The sequence below is a fragment of the Ranitomeya variabilis genome, chromosome 5 (genome assembly GCF_051348905.1).
Source record: "Ranitomeya variabilis isolate aRanVar5 chromosome 5, aRanVar5.hap1, whole genome shotgun sequence".
NCBI classification, from domain to species: Eukaryota; Metazoa; Chordata; class Amphibia; order Anura; family Dendrobatidae; genus Ranitomeya; species Ranitomeya variabilis.
Window position 1 is genome coordinate 677,626,987 of NC_135236.1, and position 16,517 is coordinate 677,643,503.

Sequence of the window (16,517 nt, forward strand, 5' to 3'; positions counted from 1 at the left end):
AGTACATGTTGGCACTCAATGAAAACTGTGGCCCCCACTGCTGGCAGAACTCATGCATCCCCAAACCAAGACACTCTCTCCACCATGCTTGACTGTAGGCAGGACACGCTTGTCTTTGTACTCTGCACTCGGTTGCCGCCACACACTTTGACAGCTTTTGAACCAAATAAGTTTATCTTGGTGTCATCAGACCAGTAGTCTATGTCCTTAATCTGCTTGTCTTGTACAGAGCAGCAATTCTTTTTTCAGGTCCTCAGAGAGTTCTTTGCCATGAGGCTCTATGTTGAACTTCCAGTGATCGGTATGAAAGAGTGTGAGAGCGATAACTCCAAATGTTACACATCTGCTCCTCATTCACACCTGAGATCTTATAACACTAATGAGTCACATGACACTGGGGAGGTAAAATGGATAATTGGGCACGATATGGCCATTTTTACTTAGGGGTGTACTCACTTTTGTTGCCAGCTTTTTAGACATTAATGGCTTTGTGTTGAGCTATTTAGAGGACACCACTTTTACACTGTTATACAAGGCGTACACTGACTACTGTACATTGAAGATATAACTCTTTGATACAATGATATAATAAAATATGTACCAAACCATGTGGGGTTTACTCACTTTTGTGGTACACAGTATGTATCATATTTTCGTCGCAGAGCGACGTTGGAAGAAAACACGCCTGCCAGACGACTTCACTGCTTTCAAACAAGCTACATTTGACTTCAAATTAGCCCTCACCTCCGCTAAACAGACCTATTTCACTAACCTTGTATCTTCACTATCCTACAACCCAAAACAACTGTTCAGCACATTTAACTCCCTCCTCCGCCCACCACTGCCACCTCCAACTCCCCTCATCTCTTCCGAGGACTTTGCCACCTACTTCAAAAACAAGATCGACCAAACAAGGCAAACCCTAACTGTTCCACCACCCCAACCACTCCATATACCAGACCTCTGCCCTTCCCTAATAACCTCCCTCTCCAACATCACTGAAGGAGAGCTTACTCACCTCCTTTCCAAATCACACCTCACCACCTGAGCACTTGACCCCATCCGCTCCCACTTGCTCCCCAACCTCACTAACATGCTCATTCCAGCCCTAACACATCTCTTCAACCTATCGCTATCTTCTGGTACCTTCCCCTCTGCTTTCAAACATGCCACCATCACACCCATCCTCAAAAAAACTAACCTTGACCCAACTGCTATGCAAAGCTACCGCCCCATATCACTGCTCCCGTTTGCTTCAAAACTCCTTGAGCAGCATGTCCATGCTCAAATTTCCTCCCACCTCTCATCTAACTCTCTCCTTGACAGCCTCCAATCTGGCTTCGGCCCCCACCACTCCACCGAAACTGCCCTGACAAAAATTACTAATGACTTACTCACAGCCAAAGCTAACAGACAGTTCTCCATCCTCCTCCTTCTTGACCTGTCCTCTGCTTTTGACACAGTCGATCACTGCCTACTGCTACAGATTCTTTCTTCCCTTGGCATCAAAGACCTCGCCCTGTCCTGGATTGCCTCATACCTTTCCGACTGCACATTTAGCATTTCCTACTCCCACGCTACCTCCTCATCCCGCCCTCTCTCTGTTGGAGTCCCTCAAGGCTCTGTCCTAGGGCCCCTACTTTTTTCCATCTATACCCTTGGCCTAGGACAACTCATAAAGTCCCATGGCTTCCAGTACCACCTGTATGCGGACGACACTCAGATCTACCTCTCTGGCCCAGATGTCACCTCTCTGCTGTCCAGAATCCCAGAGTGTCTATCAGCCATATCCTCCTTCTTCACCTCTCGCTTCCTAAAACTCAATGTAGACAAAACCGAACTCATCATCTTTCCCCCATCTCGCGTATCCCCCCTACCTGACCTATCTATTATGGTAAACGGCATCACGTTCTCTCCCGCACCAGAAATCCGCTGCCGCGGGGTAACTCTCGACTCTGCCCTGTCCTTCAAACCGCACGTTCAAACTCTTGCCACCTCCTGTCGCCTCCAACTCAAGAATATTGCCAGAATCCGTCCCTTCCTCACCCCACAATCTACTAAGACTCTTGTGCATGCCCTCATCATCTCCCGCCTCGACTACTGCAACACCCTCCTCTGTGGCCTCCCCGCTAACTCTCTTGCACCGCTCCAGTCTGTCTTCAACTCTGCTGCCCGGCTAATCCACCTCTCTCCTCACTACTCCCCTGCTTCTCCCCTTTGCAAATCCCTCCACTGGCTCCCAATCCCCAACGAATCCAGTTCAAACTACTAACACTGATCTACAAAGCCATCCACAACCTGTCCCCTCCCTATATCTCTGAACTAATCTCCCAATACCTACCCTCACGTAATCTCCGATCCTCCCAAGACCTCCTACTCTCCTCCACACTTATTCGTTCCTCACACAACCGCCTCCAAGATTTCTCCCAAATATCCCCCATCCTCTGGAATTCCATGCCTCAACACGTCCGACTATCCACCACCCTCGGATCCTTCAGACGGAACCTGAAAACCAATCTCTTCAGGAAAGCCTACAGCCTACAATAACCATTCTGCCGCCTCGCCATCGCCAGAGCTGCCGCCTCACCACTGTCAGAGCTGCTGCACCTCCGAACTTCTGTCTCTTCCCCACTATCCCATAGAATGTAAGTCCGCAAGGACAGGGTCCTCTCCCCTCTGTACCAGTCCGTCACTGGAAACTTGTTTACTGTAACTGATATCTATAACCCTGTATGTAACCCCTTTCTCATGTACAGCACCATGGAATTAATGGTGCTATATAAATAAATAATAATAATATTTTCTTCTGCATTGCAGGTTCCTGACCTTCTCCTACCTCCTTGCGTTCAATGCCTGTCTGCTGCTCGGCCCTCTCACTCTGTGCTATGACTGGCAGGTGGGCAGCATTCCCCTCGTCCACTCCATCTTGGACATCCGCAATATGTCTACTTTCCTGCTGTCAGCCGTCCTCCTCTCCCTCGTCCTGCGCTGCTTGACTGGGAGCAAGGTATTTTTATATTTCTTTATTGCAACGGTGTCCTGCAGATCTCCAGAAAGAAACCTTTTATTACAATATTTGCAATACCACTCCTGACCATGGGGGGTGCTGTTCAGACACCGGAGCCTTTATTAAAACATTGCCCTCTAGTGGTAGAAATATGTATTGTAGTTGATTACATATTCTCTGCAAATTGAACATACATTTTTTATTTTTGTACAATATTTTTATTAGATTTTTTTCCTTTTTAGGATTACTGTCCCTTTAAGATTATTTCATGTGCTGAAACTGAGTGTAACTTGTAATTAACACACCCTGACCAATAGGGTCACCGCCAGTGAATAACCGCCCCAAGAATCAATTCTTCCTCCCTGAGTTTCCTTCTCGTACCTGATCGTTATCGTCTGAGCAGGAAGCAGATTTCATGCTGTTAAATAACCGCTTGGAAACTCCATATTTTCCAACACCCGCTATAGAATTTATCTGATTGGCGTGGACACCGCCCGCTCGAGTTTGTATTAATAACCTCGACCCCGGGTCACTGCTGCATAATGATCTTGTTATGGTTGGCTCTTACCGCATTGCTCTGACAGTGTTCACACCCCCTAACTCTCCTATTTAGCAAGCAGTTTCTCAGAATTTCTTCAGATTGTAATCCAATTAATGTCACCCATCTTTCCTGTACTACTGAAAAGCACATATGTGTAGTACTATACTGATACCTGAGAAATGAAATATATTTATATACATACATAGATATATATAGACACAAACCTGACATGATACTACTCTGCCGTTCAGACTGACAGATTTTCTGCTATGCTTCATTTATTGCAAATTTGCCCAAGCCCCACCCCCGAGGTTCCATCCGGACTATTATTAGGTGGTATGACTGATATCTGTGACTGTGAATTATATTATCCTCAGAGTTGTGCCTCATTACATCATCCTGTGCCAAGAATAAATAAGAGGTGTGTATTTTGCATATTGTTCTGGAATATAATAAGTTTTTCTGGAATGTTCTGTGTATGTATGTATACGCATAAAAACAAACCACTTCTCTACTTCCTTCTCACCCCCCAATGGGGGGTATACAGTATAACTTTGTCTTTCACATTGTAATACTACCAAATTTCCAGATACACCCCATTTTATCCAAATCTCCCTAAGCTCCGCCCCCGAGGAGTAGTATGAATGTGACATCCACACATGGATCATATCCTTAATGTAGTGCTGTGTGTATATATAACATATAGCGGTGTATCACTACCTAAAAAGCCTGTTCGCTGCGGAACATTACAGATATATTTATTACATTATAGGGTAAGAAAACTACACATTTTTTATTATTCTTGTCACAGAATGATGTAATGAGGCACAACATAGAAGATATATATAATATACATACATACATACATGCACCCTGGACAGAACCTCAGGGGTGGAGCTTGGCATACTTGTGTAATCTCTCTCTCTCTATCTATCTATCTATCTATCTATATATATACACACACACACACACACACACACACACACACACACACACACACACACACACACACACACACACACAATACACACACTTCTGCCAGATTACCCAAACATGTCAGATTCTATGCAAAGATACGTACACAAGCTCCACCCCTGAGGATCCATCGGGTCGACCACATATCATCCTTCGCCAAGACTTAACAATAATGTTGAGTATTTTCTATGTCATCTTGTATCGTAATGTGTATTTCTGGAACATTCCCCAGAGGACGGGCCATCGGGAAGTCACAGTCGGCCTTCTTTTCCTGATTTTCCCTTTCATACCGGCCAGTAATCTTTTCTTCAGGGTTGGATTTGTGGTGGCCGAACGCGTCCTGTACATGCCCAGGTACGAACTGGCAAGTTAAAGGTCTGCTTGCTGTCACTTTTGTTTGGGTGATCATGGACTCTGTTTCTTTCATCTCCAGCATGGGCTTCTGTATTCTTTGCGTCCATGGACTGAAGAGACTCTCTGCCCGGGCGGGTCCTGGAGGCTCGTCTGCCACCACTTTTGGCTTCCTCCTCCTCCTCGTCCTCTTCTCCTGTAAGTCGGTGTCGCAGAGCGAGTGCTGGCGCTCCCGGGAGTCGCTGTTCAGGTATGTAGTGGAGCCGTAAAGTCGAAATGCGCCATTGTGCTGCCGTCATCAGTGACTCTCGTCTGCCGCAGATCCGGAGTTCAGACGCTGCCGCATAACGCCAAAGTGCATTACAACTATGCCAATTTCCTTAAGGACCAGAATCGGAAGGAGGAGGCGATAAAACACTACAAAACTGTCCTAAGGTACAAGCATGGCCGCTTGTCGCCCATAGAGCTTACAATCTAATTCACTTCTCCAGTCACCACCAAAGCTGCATTCAATAGTGGCGAATATGACGATGCAACGCGGAGGTTCCGATCGCCTCTACTCCTCATTCTCAGGTCTTAGTCCTGAGAGCTAACAGGAAGGCAGCAGGACTGTGAATTCAGCTTTGGATATGACTGTATGAGTGCGTATAAAAATAATTTCGATATACGGATTGTTTGCTGAGGGATTTCCTCTCCGCCGTAGGCTGTATCCGCAGCACCCCAGCGCTCTCAACAACCTCGGCACCCTGACCACCAACGTTACCGCGGCTGAGGAATATTACCGGAACGCGCTGGAAATCAGCCCGCATCACAGCCGGGCACTGTTTAATCTGGGAAATTTACTAAGGTAAGCGAGTCATCACAGACCCCCCTCCTGACCCCAGAATCTCTCAGTAGTGCACCCTCAAGCTTGAACCTTGGGATATATCGTCTTCAGAATCTCTCAGTAGTGCAGCCTGTGCATACTTTCTGCAGGACTCAGGGCAGGAATGAAGAAGCTGAGGTCATTCTGAAGGAGTCTCTCCTCCATGGTCCATACTTTGCCGATGCATATTCCAGTTTAGGGTCCCTGCTGGCTGATCAGGTGAGATTGTGACGAGATTCTGTATATTCGGCCTTGTATGTTGTGCTGACTCCTCCTCCTCCTCCTCCTGATGATGTCATTGTGTCATCGACCCTCCCATCAGGAGCAGAGGACGACCAACAGACAGGAAGTACTTGCTTCTAGGATGAGTTGTTCGTGGATTTACGAAACTTTTACGCTTCTTTAACATACCAGACTCTTTGGTTTACACACTGTCACGCTGCTGCTATGCAGGTGGATGCAGCTCCACTAGAGTGGAGAGAAGACTGCACACAGCAGGAGCAGACCTGCAGCGCACCAGCGGAATAGTAAACAAGCCGGGTCGATATTAGTCTGTAGCGCAGTACCAAAGGAATAATCAAGCACAGAGTCAGAAACAAGCCACATGGGTCAATACCGGTCAGGAGCAGATATGCCAAAGACAAGAAACAAAACAGCAGGTCAGAGTCCAAGTCGGGTACCAGAGAATCCAAACACGAAAGGGGAACACAGAGTGGGGACGGGAAGAAGGGAATAAACAGACACGGGTACAGTCATAAAAAGCAGCAGGATGTATCGGGGTACGCAGTCACAGGCAGAAACTATAACTGACACCGCCTGTAGGATGCATCAGAGCTAAATAACAAACCTGAACCCAGAATAAGGCAGAGCAAAGTTAACCCTTGACCTGATCAGACAGTAAAAAAGAAACAGGATACAAAACCCGGCCTGGATCACGACACACACTCTTTAAAAGCTCCAGGGTGGCAGCATTTCTTGCGTAATTTATGCCCACCCTGAGGAGTAACCCATACTTTATACAGACTACCATAGGGAATGTATTAATAAAATTCTCAGAAACGTAACTGATGTGATACAGTATTGATGAAGAGGAAGTGAAGGTGCTCCCCTAGTGGGCAGTAGCTATGTACCTCGTGTATAAATGGGGGGATTACTTCTGACTTCAATGTTTCAGTCATAACTCCTATCAGTAACATCCATTGTCCATCCCTTTCACCTCAACATCCAATCACATAGCACTATTGGATGAGAATTAGACCTCCCTGGAGGTTCACTACAGGCAAACTCCACCCCTGAGTAACTGTTTAGGTATTTTGTTTAAAGAGCATATTGATACACTGGGTCATGTCAAATACAAGGAATCGGGGGTAGAACAAATTTTCTGCTGCGCCCTCCCCACAACATTTTTAACTGCTATTTCTTGCTTATTTCCTACCCAGAAGAGATATGAGGAAGCTGAGGAAGTGTATCTGGCTGGAATCAAGAACTGCCCTGAGAGTTCAGACCTGCAGAATAATTATGGGGTGTTTCTGGTGGATGTGGGTGAGTGGGAGTTTTTTAATGCAGCTTTGGGAGGGAATAGAATATAAAACACATTGTAATTGCAAATTATTTCTCACTTACAAAGCTGATGTTGTTTTTCAGGAGCTCCACAGAAGGCCGTTTCTCATTATCTTCTTGCTTTGCAACTGCGCCCCAATCATCACGTGGCTATGCTCAATCTTGGTCGCCTGTACCGGTCACTCAACCAAAATTCGGAGGCAGAGATGTGGTACAAAAAGTAAGAACTATGGAGGACTCTGTAGACACCACTATAGGGAGCTCCATGTATACAGAGATACATGATAAGATCCTGTCTGCAGCCACCACTAGGGGGAGCTCCCTGTATACAGAGATACATGATAAGATCCTGTCTGCAGTCACCACTAGGGGGAGCTCCCTGTATACAGAGATACATGATAAGATCCTGTCTGCAGTCACCACTAGGGGGAGCTCCCTGTATACAGAGATACATGATAAGATCCTGTCTGCAGTCACCACTAGGGGGAGCTCCCTGTATACAGAGATACATGATAAGATTCTGTCTGCAGCCACCACTAGGGGGAGCTCCCTGTATACAGAGATACATGATAAGATCCTGTCTGCAGCCACCACTAGGGGGAGCTCCCTGTATAGAGATACATGATAAGATCCTGTCTGCAGCCACCACTAGGGGGAGCTCCCTGTATACAGAGATACATGATAAGATCCTGTCTGCAGCCACCACTAGGGGGAGCTCCCTGTATACAGAGATACATGATAAGATCCTATCTGCAGCCACCACTAGGGGGAGCTCCCTGTATAGAGATACATGATAAGATTCTGTCTGCAGCCACCACTAGGGGGAGCTCCCTGTATACAGAGATACATGATAAGATCCTGTCTGCAGCCACCACTAGGGGGAGCTCCCTGTATACAGAGATACATGATAAGATCCTGTCCGCAGTCACCACTAGGGGGAGCTCCCTGTATACAGAGATACATGATAAGATCCTGTCTGCAGCCACCACTAGGGGGAGCTCCCTGTATACAGAGATACATGATAAGATCCTGTCTGCAGCCACCACTAGGGGGAGCTTCCTGTATACAGAGATACATGATAAGATCCTGTCTGCAGCCACCACTAGGGGGAGCTCCCTGTATACAGAGATACATGATAAGATCCTGTCTGCAGCCACCACTAGGGGGAGCTTCCTGTATACAGAGATACATGATAAGATCCTGTCTGCAGCCACCACTAGGGGGAGCTTCCTGTATACAGAGATACATGATAAGATCCTGTCTGCAGCCACCACTAGGGGGAGCTCCCTGTACACAGAGATACATGATAAGATCCTGTCTGCAGTAACCACTAGGGGGAGCTCCATGTATACAGAGATACATGATAAGATCCTGCCTGCAGCCACCACTAGGGGGAGCTCCCTGTATACAGAGATACATGATAAGATCCTGTCTGCAGCCACCACTAGGGGGAGCTCCCTGTATACAGAGATACATGATAAGATCCTGTCTGCAGTCACCACTAGGGGGAGCTCCCTGTATACAGAGATACATGATAAGATCCTGTCTGCAGCCACCACTAGGGGGAGCTCCCTGTATACAGAGATACATGATAAAATCCTGTCTGCAGCCACCACTAGGGGGAGCTCCCTGTATACAGAGATACATGATAATATTCTGTCTGCAGCCACCACTAGGGGGAGCACACTGCTTACATAAAGACGTGAAGATTCTGGTTCCATCTAGTGACCTTCTCTGCTTGGTTCTCACTTTAGGGCTCTGCAGTTATCCCGGGATATTGACGTGATCTCCCCACTTGGAGCTCTGTATTATAACACAGGACAATACGATGAAGCTCTGCGTCTGTACAAGGAGGCGACAGCGCTTCACCCCCATAGTGTGCAGTTACGTCTGTCACTGGTGAGCAGACAGCTGAGTGTGATTATTAACTGTGCACCATCTGCCTGGTATTGGAGTAACCCCTGTATTGTGGATTTCTGCAGGCGCAGGTCCAGGCTGTGATGGGTCTCACAGATGAGGCCGAGGGTCTTGCTCGTCACATAGCGGATGAGGTTCCTGACTGTACTGAATGTTTCCGGCTGCTTAGCGCAATCTACAGCAAACAAGAAGAACACTCCAAGGTGACTAATCTTCTGCCAAATGCAGTAGAAACCACTAACTGATAATCTAACCTGAGGGGGCATTCAGGACCCCTATCTATTAGCCAGAGCTGCTCTTGTTCTGGAACCGACACATACATCTCATTATTTCTCTAGGCACATGTAATACTTCCTTTCACCTGTGGGGGCAGTGTAGCTGGGCACTTGCTGCCAGGTTTCTCAACAGATCATATCTGATCGCCGTGATTTTCAGTATAATTCACCTGAGATAAGCGGCAGCAGGGAGCTGGGATAAGTTGCTGCTTCTCTCTGATGGGCCCTCATGTGTTGGATGGACCTTTCTCTCTCTGACAGGAACTAGTTTATCTAATGGCCCTTCTGACTTATCCTTCCCTCTCTGATGGGATCTTTCTGACAAACCCTTCTCGCTCTCTTGACAGATGCCCCTCTTTCTGACGGACCTTTCTCTTTCTGACTAATTCTCTTTAATCTGCCAGGCCCTTCTCTCTGATGTACCTGTCATGCAGTGCCTTGGGACTGTGAGCGCTTATCTGGCCCTAGAAGTAGGGGTGCCCTAATCTATCCGTGTCCCCTCATTACTCCTGAAGGTGGAGATGCCAGGGTCTTGTTCCTTTCTACGCTCCTGTATCAACCCTTATCTATCCCCTTCCCCACCCAGGGAGGTGGGAAGCTGAAGTGTATAAGATGACACTAACCAGACAAACCAGGGAAGACAGACAGGGATAAATGAAAGTAGCAGTCATACAAAATACATTCACAAAACACAGTGGGACACAGGGATGTTAAAGGAAGGAGAAAAAAAGTAGGAGAAGATGAGGATGTGCACACAAAAACTCCAAGCAACTATCTCCCGAACAAATCTCCAATTGCCACCGCCAACCACGAACTGCACCTCCAACTCCAGAACCAGGCAGTAAGAACTAACACTGGCAATTTCTAAGTGCAACAGGAGGTGAGCATATATGGCAGAGGGGAGTGGCCAACACTGAACAACTGAAACAATCCAGGTAGGAGAGCTCCAGGAGCTCAACTGAACTGATTAACCTTTGCACTACCAGTAAGAAAAAAAAAACTGCACTGTTTAATAAGATGATGAAGTACTCCAACCAATGCAGGAGTTCGGGAAACCAGACTCCTCGATCTTCTGGCCTTTCTCTTTCGCGGTATCCCCATGACAGGACCCTTCTTTTTCTGATGGGCCCTCCTCTCCCTCACTAATCTTCTTCAATCTGACAGGCCCTTCTCTCTGCTGGACCCTACTCTTTCTGACGAACTCCTCCCCATTCTGACGAACCCCTCCCCATTCTGACAAACCCCTCCCCATTCTGACAAACTCCTCCCAATTCTGATGGACATTCTTCCCTCTGACGGACACATCCCCTCTCTCTGACGGACCCTCCTCCCTCTGACGGACCCATCCCCTCTCACTGATGGACCCTCTTCTCTCTGACGGATCCTCCTCTCTCTGACGGTCCCTCCTCTCTCTGATGGAGCCATCCCCTCTGTGACGGACCCTCCTCTCTCTGATGGACCCATCCCCTCTGTGACGGACCCTCCTCTCTCTGATGGCCCCATACCCTCTGTGACGGACCCTCCTCTCTCTGATGGCCCCATCCCCTCTGTGACGGACCCTCCTCTCTCTGATGGCCCCATCCCCTCTCTGACGGACCCTCCTCTCTCTGATGGACCCATCCCCTCTCTGACTGACCCTCCTCTCTCTGATGGACCCATCCCCTCTGTGAGGGACCCTCCTCTCTCTGATGGACCCATCCCCTCTGTGACGGACCCTCCTCTCTCTGATGGACCCATCCCCTCTGTGACGGACCCTCCTCTCTCTGATGGACCCATCCCCTCTGTGACGGACCCTCCTCTCTCTGATGGACCCATCCCCTCTGTGACGGATCCTCCTCTCTCTGATGGACCCATCCCCTCTGTGATGGACCCTCCTCTCTCTGATGGACCCATCCCCTCTGTGACGGACCCTCCTCTCTCTGATGGCCCCATCCCCTCTGTGACGGACCCTCCTCTCTCTGATGGCCCCATCCCCTCTCTGACGGACCCTCCTCTCTCTGATGGACCCATCCCCTCTGTGACGGACCCTCCTCTCTCTGATGGACCCATCCCCTCTGTGACGGACCCTCCTCTCTCTGATGGACCCATCCCCTCTGTGACGGACCCTCCTCTCTCTGATGGACCCATCCCCTCTGTGACGGACCCTCCTCTCTCTGATGGACCCATCCCCCTCTGTGACGGACCCTCCTCTCTCTGATGGATCCATCCCCTCTGTGACGGACCCTCCTCTCTCTGATGGACCCATCCCCTCTGTGACGGACCCTCCTCTCTCTGACGGACCCATCCCCTCTGTGACGGACCCTCCTCTCTCTGATGGACCCATCCCCTCTGTGACGGACCCTCCTCTCTCTGATGGACCCATCCCCTCTGTGACGGACCCTCCTCTCCCTGATGGACCCATCCCCTCTGTGACGGACCCTCCGCTCTGATGGACCCATCCCCTCTCTTTTTTTTTCTCAGGCTCTGGACATGATTGACATTGCTCTGCAGATGAAATCTCAGGATTCTAAAATAATCTCAGAGCTGTACTTCACCAAAGGGAATCAGTTGCGGGAGCTGAACCGGCTGGACGAGGCCTTCCAGGTACCTCCCCTGGTGTATTACAATCACCTTATAATCTACAGTTATAACGCTCCAGGTAACATTTCCCCCTTTTGTCTGTTAGAGCTACAGTCGTGTGACTGATCTGAGTCCCAAACAAGCCCAGGCCTGGATGAATATGGGGGGCATCAAGCACATTCAGGTAACTCCGAAAGACCAATCTGACACCAGCGTACTGACTGTTTCCCCATTCTATTGGCTTTTATCATCATGTGGAGAAATGGATTTTGAGTCTCATAGTGGCCTGTACCTCAGTCACGTCCAAAGCTGCACATGGTACAAAGAAATTCATATTGAACTTATATTGAAAAGAAATATATATTTATTGAAAAAAATTTTGTACATATAAAATACTGTCCTCTATATCGCAAAAAAAATGTATGGTATTTTTGGTTTCATTTTATTTTTTCTTTTATATTTTTTTTATCCTGGACATTTTACTCCTGTTCGATTAATTTTACAGTTGTGAGTGTGGCCATTACCGACATCTAAGTTTCATCTATGGAAACATTTTTTTCATATTTTTTTCTTTGTCAACTTTTTTTATTTTGTGTAAAAAAAAAAAAAATATATATATATATATATATATATATATATATATATATATATATATATATATACATACATGCATATATTGAAAAGTAAGTATTATATATATATATATATATATACAGTTGTGGCCAAAAGTATTGACACCCCTGCAATTCTGTCAGATAATACTCAGTTTCTTCCTGAAAATGATTGCAAACACAAATTCTTTGTTATTATTATCTTCAATTAATTTGTCTTAAATGAAAAAACACAAAAGAGAATGAAGCAAAAAGCAAAACATTGATCATTTCACACAAAACTCCAAAAATGGGCCAGACAAAAGTATTGGCACCCTCAGTCTAATACTTGGTTGCACAACCTTTAGCCAAAATAACTGCGACCAACCGCTTCCGGTAACCACCAATGAGTTTCTTACAATGCTCTGCTGGAATTTTAGACCATTCTTCGTTGGCAAACTGCTCCAGGTCCCTGATATTTGAAGGGGGCCTTCTCCAAACTGCCATTTTTAGATCTCTCCACAGGTGTTCTATGGGATTCAGGTCTGGACTCATTGCTGGCCACCTTAGAAGTCTCCAGTGCTGTCTCTCAAACCATTTTCTAGTGCTTTTTGAAGTGTGTTTTGGGTCATTGTCCTGCTGGAAGACCCATGACCTCTGAGGGAGACCCAGCTTTCTCACACTGGGCCCTACATTATGCTGCAAAATTTGTTGGTAGTCTTCAGACTTCATAATGCCATGCACACGGTCAAGCAGTCCAGTGCCAGAGGCAGCAAAGCAACCCCAAAACATCAGGGAACTTCCGCCATGTTTGACTGTAGGGACCGTGTTCTTTTCTTTGAATGCCTCTTTTTTTTCTCCTGTAAACTCTATGTTGATGCCTTTGCCCAAAAAGCTCTACTTTTGTCTCATCTGACCAGAGAACATTCTTCCAAAACGTTTTAGGCTTTTTCAGGTAAGTTTTGGCAAACTCCAGCCTGGCTTTTTTATGTCTCGGGGTAAGAAGTGGGGTCTTCCTGGGTCTCCTACCATACAGTCCCTTTTCATGCAGACGCCGACAGATAGTACGGGTTGGCACTGTTGTACCCTCGGACTGCAGGGCAGCTTGAACTTGTTTGGATGTTAGTCGAGGTTCTTTATCCAACATCCGCACAATCTTGCGTTGAAATCTCTTGTCAATTTTTCTTTTCCGTCCACATCTAGGGAGGTTAGCCACAGTGCCATGGGCTTTACACTTCTTGATGACACTGCGCACGGTAGACACAGGAACATTCAGGTCTTTGGAGATGGACTTGTAGCCTTGAGATTGCTCATGCTTCCTCACAATTTGGTTTCTCAAGTCCTCAGACAGTTCTTTGGTCTTCTTTCTTTTCTCCATGCTCAATGTGGTACACACAAGGACACAGGACAGAGGTTGAGTCAACTTTAATCCATGTCAACTGGCTGCAAGTGAGATTTAGTTATTACCAACACCTGTTAGGTGCCACAGGTAAGTTACAGGGGCTGTTAATTACACTAATTAGAGAAGCATCACAGGATTTTTCCAACAGTGCCAATACTTTTGTCCACCCCCTTTTTATGTTTGGTGTGGAATTATATCCAATTTGGCTTTAGGACAATTTTTTTTTGTGTTTTTTCATTTAAGACAAATTAAATGAAGATAATAATAACAAAGAATTTGTGTTTGCAATCATTTTCAGGAAGAAACTGAGTATTATCTGACAGAATTGCAGGGGTGTCAATACTTTTGGCCACAACTGTAACATCTGTAAAAAAAAAAATTTTATAAATAGGTAAATTAAATGCAAAAGCCAAAATATATATTAGTACATGCATGCGGTAAAAAGTAGAAAAATAAATATAGTGCATGCTAGTAAAATATTTAAAAAGGAAAAAAAAACTTTATTACATGGGTAAAATAAAAAATGATTTACTTGATATAATTTGTTTATTAAGATGGCATAAAGGAAATGGGGGCGACTCATCTAAACTGGAGTAAGATTTGTAGCGAGACCCACATAGCGGCGCGCCTGACTCATTAATAGGTGCACGCCTTTTAATAAATCAGGAACATCCGATCCAACATGTCCCCTCGTCAAGACCGGTGAGAGAATTGCTGGTCTTGATGCATCGCCCCCCATATTGATGACTTTACTGTGCATTTTTTTTCTACTGTAACTGAGGCAGGGTTACAGGGGTAATTGCTCCCGATAGAGACAGAACTGATCTTCTCTTGCAGCTTTGGATGTGACTAGAGACCTAATGTACAGACACCTTCACTTTATGACGTTACTGATCTTCTCACTATATATATCTCCTCCAGGGGGATTATAACGCTGCCCGAACCTATTATAAGAAGGCCGCCACGCTGGACCCCGACAGCAAATTACTGCGAGAAAACCTCGCCAAACTTCAGCGCTTAGAAAGTAAATTACAAGAGACTAAAGGGAAAGATGGCGGAGAAGAGGAGGAAAAAATCCAATAAAAGGAGCTGAATCACCAAAGATCAAAGATTCGGGACAACGGTACGAAGGTGGAGATGCTGGGAGGGGAGACGAGCGTCTGCAGCGGTCAGTGCCGCGAGGAGAAGATCCTCCGGGCAGAGGACTCGCGGGATCCATGGATCGGCTGTAGGGCAGCTCAGCATCTCCATGTCCATCCGAGACCCTCTTGAATACAGTGACTTCAGGGGTCGTTTAATCGCCCCCAAATCACTTTGCTTTTTCATTAAATTATCTTTGTGCGTAAAGCCACCGCCACCTCCTATAATGTGCACATAAGAGAACACACTGCACAGCGAGCGGGGCTGTAGTGTAAAGTGTGGCGGACAGTCAGTCCTAGGTGATACCGCGGCAAGAAAACAAACAGCAGCTCAGCGCTTTCCGTGGCCTCGTTTATCAGTGCAATATGCATGCAGCAGGGGAATGCCGGAACGTGAAACGCGTGGGGGTCCTGGGTGTCAATCTCTTGCATGTCGTGATATGTGTGACACGTGTGAATTGTGACGGACTCTTACCGCATGCCGACCGGGAATGTGAACTCGACAATGAAGAAACGCGTTTCGCATTTTTTTTTTATATATATATATATATATATATATATATATACACTGCACAGTACCACTCCTCCTATATATATATATATATATATATATATATATATATATATATATATATATATATATATATATATATATATATATATATATATATATATATATATATATATATATATATATATATATACTGCACAGTACCACTCCTCATATACACTCACCGGCCACTTTATTAGGTACACCATGCTAGTAACGGGTTGGACCCCTTTTGCCTTCAGAACTGCCTCAATTCTTCGTGGCATAGATTCAACAAGGTGCTGGAAGCATTCCTCAGAGATTTTGGTCCATATTGACATGATGGCATCACACAGTTGCCGCAGATTTGTCGGCTGCACATCCCAAAGATGCTCCATACAAGGCAGGATGGATCCATGCTTTCATGTTGTTTATGCCAAATTCTGACCCTACCATCCGAATGTCGCAGCAGAAATCGAGACTCATCAGACCAAGCAACGTTTTTCCAATCTTCTACTGTCCAATTTCGATGAGCTTGTACAAATTGTAGCCTCAGTTTCCTGTTCTTAGCTGAAAGGAGTGGTACCCGGTGTGGTCTTCTGCTGCTGTAGCCCATCTGCCTCAAAGTTCGACGCACTGTGCGTTCAGAGATGCTCTTAGGCCTACCTTGGTTGTAACGGGTGGCGATTTGAGTCACTGTTGCCTTTCTATCAGCTCGAACCAGTCTGCCCATTCTCCTCTGACCTCTGGCATCAACAAGGCATTTCCGCCCACAGAACTGCCGCTCACTGGATTTTTTTTTTTTTT

The 16,517-nt window shown here is 46.3% G+C and overlaps 1 protein-coding gene across 3 annotated transcripts in view; it reads left to right on the forward strand.

Moving 5' to 3' along the window:
- TMTC1 (transmembrane O-mannosyltransferase targeting cadherins 1) overlaps window positions 1–15,734 on the forward strand; it is a 32,786-nt gene extending 17,052 nt beyond the window's left edge. For all 3 annotated transcript variants that reach the window (XM_077266944.1, XM_077266946.1, XM_077266945.1), the window contains 13 exons: window positions 2,818–3,007; window positions 4,756–4,877; window positions 4,957–5,124; window positions 5,196–5,309; window positions 5,578–5,721; window positions 5,850–5,958; window positions 7,179–7,281; window positions 7,384–7,519; window positions 9,054–9,198; window positions 9,282–9,419; window positions 11,952–12,074; window positions 12,157–12,234; window positions 14,964–15,734. In XM_077266944.1, the coding sequence (XP_077123059.1) occupies window positions 2,818–3,007; window positions 4,756–4,877; window positions 4,957–5,124; window positions 5,196–5,309; window positions 5,578–5,721; window positions 5,850–5,958; window positions 7,179–7,281; window positions 7,384–7,519; window positions 9,054–9,198; window positions 9,282–9,419; window positions 11,952–12,074; window positions 12,157–12,234; window positions 14,964–15,125 (1,732 nt within the window). In that variant the 3' untranslated portion in view covers window positions 15,126–15,734. The remainder of the gene's footprint in view (window positions 1–2,817; window positions 3,008–4,755; window positions 4,878–4,956; window positions 5,125–5,195; window positions 5,310–5,577; window positions 5,722–5,849; window positions 5,959–7,178; window positions 7,282–7,383; window positions 7,520–9,053; window positions 9,199–9,281; window positions 9,420–11,951; window positions 12,075–12,156; window positions 12,235–14,963) is intronic.
- The last annotated feature ends 783 nt before the right edge of the window (window positions 15,735–16,517 follow it).